Source organism: Aplysia californica, unplaced genomic scaffold (genome assembly GCF_000002075.1).
Source record: "Aplysia californica isolate F4 #8 unplaced genomic scaffold, AplCal3.0 scaffold00173, whole genome shotgun sequence".
In the NCBI taxonomy this organism is placed as follows: Eukaryota; Metazoa; Mollusca; class Gastropoda; order Aplysiida; family Aplysiidae; genus Aplysia; species Aplysia californica.
Genome location: NW_004797443.1, coordinates 492,933 through 498,780, shown reverse-complemented (window position 1 = coordinate 498,780; position 5,848 = coordinate 492,933). Strand labels below are relative to the sequence as shown.

Here is a 5,848-nt window from a genome sequence, read left to right as displayed (position 1 = left end):
GACCCACTTAGATGTGAGGAGCTCGAAAGGATAGTCAGGAAACAAGACTTCTATTTTTCTATACAAAATCTTTCAAATGAGCTTGATTTTGTATGAAATTATACTACCTGATAAAAAATAAGCTTGTTTGATAGTTTTGAATACCATTGTGCTGGTACAAAGAACAATTTTAGTGCAAAACATTAGGAAATTGACCTATGTTATCCCCTTTTGAACCTCAGGTCATTCATAACAATAAGAGCGTCCAGAAAGGGTAGGCTATTTGAATGGGCGTAACTTCTCGTAATGTCTTATCAGCTTGTGAGAGGGGGTTATTCATGTGTTTGTAACACTTTATAAATAGAAAGCTATGAAAGATAGAGCGTTATTTTCATCATCGATTAATACACTCCCACGGTATTCATTGTGAAAACACATATTTCCTGGCGTGCGCTGTGCACCAACAGTACACACTGAGTGACCCCGGTGGCCTGCACCATGCTGCTTCTGCCACTTCCTCTGAAGACACCCAGTTCTTCAAGTCGTAAGATTGGCTCATAGTCATGCTCAACCTCATCATCTTCAAGTGTGATGGCAAAGGCCTTCACGACATCTTTTTTGTCCATTTTAATGTCAGTATTGACAGGTGAATTGCTCACCAGTTTGTCTGCTTGTTCATTTCCCACCACACCCGTATGGCTTGGAGTTTATCCATGTTATTTTTCTCAGTCTGCTTTCTTCTATACTTTGCAGACACTCTTTTCTCAGCATCCACTTATTGACTATCTGAAATATGTTTTGAGAGTCAGTGACAATAACAGCATGTCTGGTAGAATGCCGGCTCTCTTTTAGCCATTCAAATGCTTTTGTTACTATCTCTACCTCCATTTTTGTGCTTAAAGTCGGCATGCACCTGATGATTTTTTTTTTTTATGCGGCCATCTTTATGTACAACAAAGCCCCAACTACTTTTCACCCCACGTTTCACAGAACCATCAGTGTATATTACTGGACCCAAGAGCCTGGAGTATTCCTTGACAATCTGTCTTACTTACGACTCTGCTGTTCCTGCCACCTCCAGTACATATCCCTTCTTTATACCAATGATGACTCTTGTCAAAACATGTGCAGTGCAGCCTCTTGTGCAACTTGAATCCACTCACTTCCATCATTTATATCATCTAACTCACACACTTCTTTATAGAATCTTCTGCCTGTGCCATCCAAGATTGACCTCTCTTTATTCAAGTCCCTCTGTCCTGCTTGATCACTGGGTGAAGTGGGTGGCCTTCCATTTCCATAACTTTCAGGTGCATCTTAGCCTGAGCTAATTTGTGTCTTACTCGTATACTGGAGAGTCCAAGTATGTGTCTTAGACAAACAATTGGAGTGTCTCTGGCGCCACCAAGGACAGTTTTTGAACTGCATTTTGAACCCTCTGCTATTTTTCTATTTGAGTTTTTGATAGAGCGAGCAAGCCCAGTCCATAATCAATCACAGACAGTACCTCAAGCTGCATCATAATGAACAGGATTCTCTGTGGCATCAACGCATTTGCCCCCACAGTTTACCAGTACCATAACTGCTTTCCTTATACTTCTCTCAACACCTCCCCCCCCCCACACTTTACTTAAACTCAGCTGAGTAGTTAATTTGTCAGTATAATGCCATATAATACATAGTATGCAGATCCAGCGTCACTGTGGGGTTGGTGCTAGGTCTTATATGAACTGGATACTGTGGGCCATCATTGTCATGGTGCGTGAAGGTAGGGGGGAAATACATTACTTTTACCAGTTACCATTGTGTGTGTAGTATATGTGTGCTCTCTATGTAATTTTATTTTATGTTTGGAGAAGCTAGTGAAGGTAAACAATTTATTAGTGTTTTTTGCTTTGAGGATGCTGTATTTGCTGTTCTGAAAGTGGCATTGATCATATAATAGACTAACTGCTTTTGTGTTTAACAGGTGTCCAAGTCAGCTATCGTGTTTGTCAACGAAGCGAACATTGAACGCTACTTTGATATCCCAGGCTGTCAAGGGCTGTTTAAAGCTGTTTCCTCTCTGGAGAATGCCGTCTGCGTCTTCCCCATGGATACCAACCCCAATCTGTGCAAGAAAATTGCTGTTACTTTTAACAATGAGTTCAGTAACCCGAGAGAGAAAGCTGACAAGGACATTCTTTGATTCCTTCGCATTTACAAATAATGTTTTAGCCATATTTTTTTCTCGTCTTCTGCTTTTTTTTTTTTTTTAATTAAGAGTTTTAGTTTCTCTATAACTTATATTCCTGGACCTGCCTGATCTTAGAGTAACAACATGTGCTCTGAAGACAGGAGAGCAAATGTGCCAATGTTTCTTTACTTTTAACTGCACTATCTTGATTCATTCCTTCCATCCGTCAGTCACGTGTTACTTGTAACATTACACCTGTGCTTTCCTTGTAGCCTGAACTTTGGTAAAAGGAATGAGCAGTTTTGAATAACACAAAGAAGATCTGATCAATACTCACAATTTTATTCTGTAGTTGTTGGGTTTTTTTTCGACATTAGGAAGTTGAAAACAGTTAGGAAAAGCTGTTTTGACTTTTTTGTGCTGGCAGAATGAATAATGTGTGCTTGAATGTTTAGGATAAGTCATACTCCCTTGAATTTTCCTGTATTATTGAGATACATATTATATATGCTCGATTTTAGTAATTACAATACTAACTATTTGCTATTTTTAAAATCTATCAAAGTAAGACTCGTCATCCACTCTGGAATTTTCCACAAAATTTACAGTTAAGTCAGTGTCATCTCTAACCTGACATGACGCGTTGACTTTTTATAAATCCCTCAAAGTTCATAACTGAAAACAAAAATATCAGCACCTTTGAGTACTGATAATGTGATTTATTTCCATCGTGCAGACGAGCATGATAGAGAAATTAATAAGAAAATGTAAAGATTCACTGAATATCTACAAAATGATAAACATCGTTGATGACAAGATATGAACTGTAAGCTTGTTGTTAAATCATACCAAATGTCGAAGACTTTAGCCTCAAGCAGCTCTTGTTTTTGAGAATGTAGAAAAGCTTGCACTGCATGTGCTTTGTTCTAGCTCGGGTTTGGTTCTCATAGGGATGTAGAATTCAACAGAGAAGTTTTGTCAGTTATCAGGCTATGATCAACTATAACAAAATTTGTACCTCTTTTCCTCAAGTTTTAGATGCTTGGGAAGTGCAAAGCCAGAATGAAAAAGGAAATGACTGTATTGAGGTTTTCTAGGTATTCAATGCGATCTTGTTGAAAAAACCGTGGAGAAGATGATTACTCTCAGTGTTTGGATTTTTCTTAGGAGATGAGAAACAACTTTGCTGTAAATGGGAAATTTTTTCTTTGGGTACTGAGAAGGACAAAAGGTGGGGTGACATACAACTTAAAAGTACATAGGCCTACCTTCATTGTACAAGTACCAAGTTTATGTCTCTGTGGGTTCCTGGATTTGATTTCATTGCTGAGAAAATTCAAAGCAGTACCTTATTTTTATGTGTGTATTTGTATATAACTTACCCTTGATGTCCTTTTCTTTTTCTTTGGAAGGATTTCTATTCCTCATCAGTATTTCAAGTCTTACGAACGGCTGACACTGAATTGTGATACTCATTTTTTCTAAACTCAAATTTTAGTTTTATATTTTTTCCCTATTTTTAAAAAGAAAAGAGTTATATTTATGGGACATCAGAATTCTGATGTATATATTCACTTTGTATGAAAATATGACTGTGTGTTTGACATCTGTAAAACTCAATGACGGGTTGTCTGTTTTCCTGTGCATTGCTTTTTTAAATCAATCACAGCTTTTACTATTCTGGTATGTTAGTCTTCAAGAACAAGATTGTTGAATAGCGACAGTTCCTTCTCTGGAGAATCTAGGACAGCTCGGTTTTAAAAAGTTTTTTTTAGTTACACACCATACTGAAAATTGCATTTAGCTAGCGAAGGCACACTTTAAACTTGATAAAGATGTATAGGAAGAAAGAAATTGCTCGTTAATAAAAAGACCCCTATCTGGATTTACCATCTTTGTGATCCTATACTTTATGCACTGTGGTATCAAACTGAAGGACACAAGGGAGAACTGGAACTGGAAAATTGAAGTATAGTGAAATTTGCTTCCAAACATATCATGGGTACACCAGGAAGATATTATTATCAATTTGGGGAGATTGATACTAAAATTACTCTCCCCCCTCTCTCTCTCCCCCCACAAAAAATATCCCCAAATAACTAATGTTGATAGATGTTGCTATTATTATATAATATCCTTTAAAAAATAAACTGCATGGTGGGAGCAGTGGCCATCTTGGAAGTATGAGCAAAACTATTGAGAATTTTCTAATTATTTCAAGAGTGTTGTGACTAGTTTAGTTTTTCCACTTGTAATGCATTATGTTAATCAGTTTATAAAGAGCTGATATTATTGTTTTTTAGTTCTTCCGGAGCTGCTTCAATGATGTTAATGTCTGATTGAAGGCAAAAATTATTATTTTTCTTCCAGTCATTTTCAGCAGACAATTTTGTTTATATTATTATTTTTTTTCTGGTTTTTTTTTTGGGGGGGGGATATTATTGTAAATACCAGCGGTCTAACTTGCCTGCTGTTTTTAATAACATTTAAATACAAACAAGATATTTTAAAATTGTAATGTAGACGAATGAAAATATATTATTCTATTGAATACATCATAGTTTAAACTAGTCATGTTTATGATATGTGCATTTAATCTGTGCCAAATTTGATTAAAGCCTTGAAATAAGTTTATAAATTAACACATAGTTTATAAATGAAGCTTCAGTGCCCCATAAAAGGAAACCAGTCCTTTGAATCATGAAACTGACTTGTAAGCTCCCCTCACAGATATTGTGCTATCAGTTTTCACCATCTGCTTTGGTATGGGCAGGGGGCTCTCAAAAAAATCATCATTATGTTTGGTCATAATCAGTTTTATATGAAGTGTATCTGCCTGATTCGTGCCCCTCAGGGAAAGTACAATGACTGTCTGATATGTTCAGTCTGCATTAATATTTCATAAGGACCTAGTGACCATTCAGATTATTTTCACCCCCACCGTTTCTTTTTTTTGGTTTCTTCCAAATTTACATTTCTTTCATCTTTTTGTTGTCCATCTCCCACGATCATTAAAATTTTCATTCTTACGTTGTTTCACTTTTATTTTATTTTGAGAGATATAGTCAACAACTGATTTCTTACTCCGAAAAGTTCTCACAGCTACAACATATGTGTCATGATGCGGTGGAATCAGGTGGGCATGTAGAGTTATTGGTATCATCTGAAAGCTGATTTATTTGCCTTGCTCCCTATGAAATATATCCATTTATATAGAATTCAAGATATTTGCGACTGAAGGAAGTGAGGTCTCCTGGTTTCAGTGGTGAAATTAGCGAGAAAATGGCCGCCAAAGTTTGGTAACTCCAATAGCTAAAGAGTCTTTGAAAACTGAAAAAATGACATATTTTGTGCCTTTAATCAATATTTTTCCAGTAAAATTCAACATGGAAATGTGTTTTTATATGAACCTAAATAAGGTTAAGCCGAAAAAATAAAATTCGGTAAAAATGTCCAATCTGGCGGAAAAATGCCTGTTTCTCCGAATTCGTTATTTTGCCAAGTGCCTGATTTCACCACGCTTCTTCACATATTTACTTTTTTTATTTCAAGTTCTTTTCCTAGTTCCTCGGCTTATAAGTTCATGTTTTGTTTTTTTAAATTCTCCAATGAGGTTTTGTCAACATTACCTTTTACCTTTCTGTGGTGTTCTCTATTTATAGCTTTATTCTGTGTTTAAGTTTGTTTTTTATC

The 5,848-nt window shown here is 36.2% G+C and overlaps 1 protein-coding gene across 1 annotated transcript in view; it reads left to right on the top strand.

Moving 5' to 3' along the window:
- The window catches only part of LOC101850717, a gene marked incomplete in the record, with an annotated part of 16,420 nt that extends 12,419 nt beyond the window's left edge, over positions 1-4,001 (top strand). Inside the window, 1 exon segment of the mRNA XM_005098149.3 lies at positions 1,949-4,001. Coding sequence (XP_005098206.2) covers positions 1,949-2,167 — 219 coding nt within the window.
- Between the last annotated feature and the right edge of the window lie 1,847 nt (positions 4,002-5,848).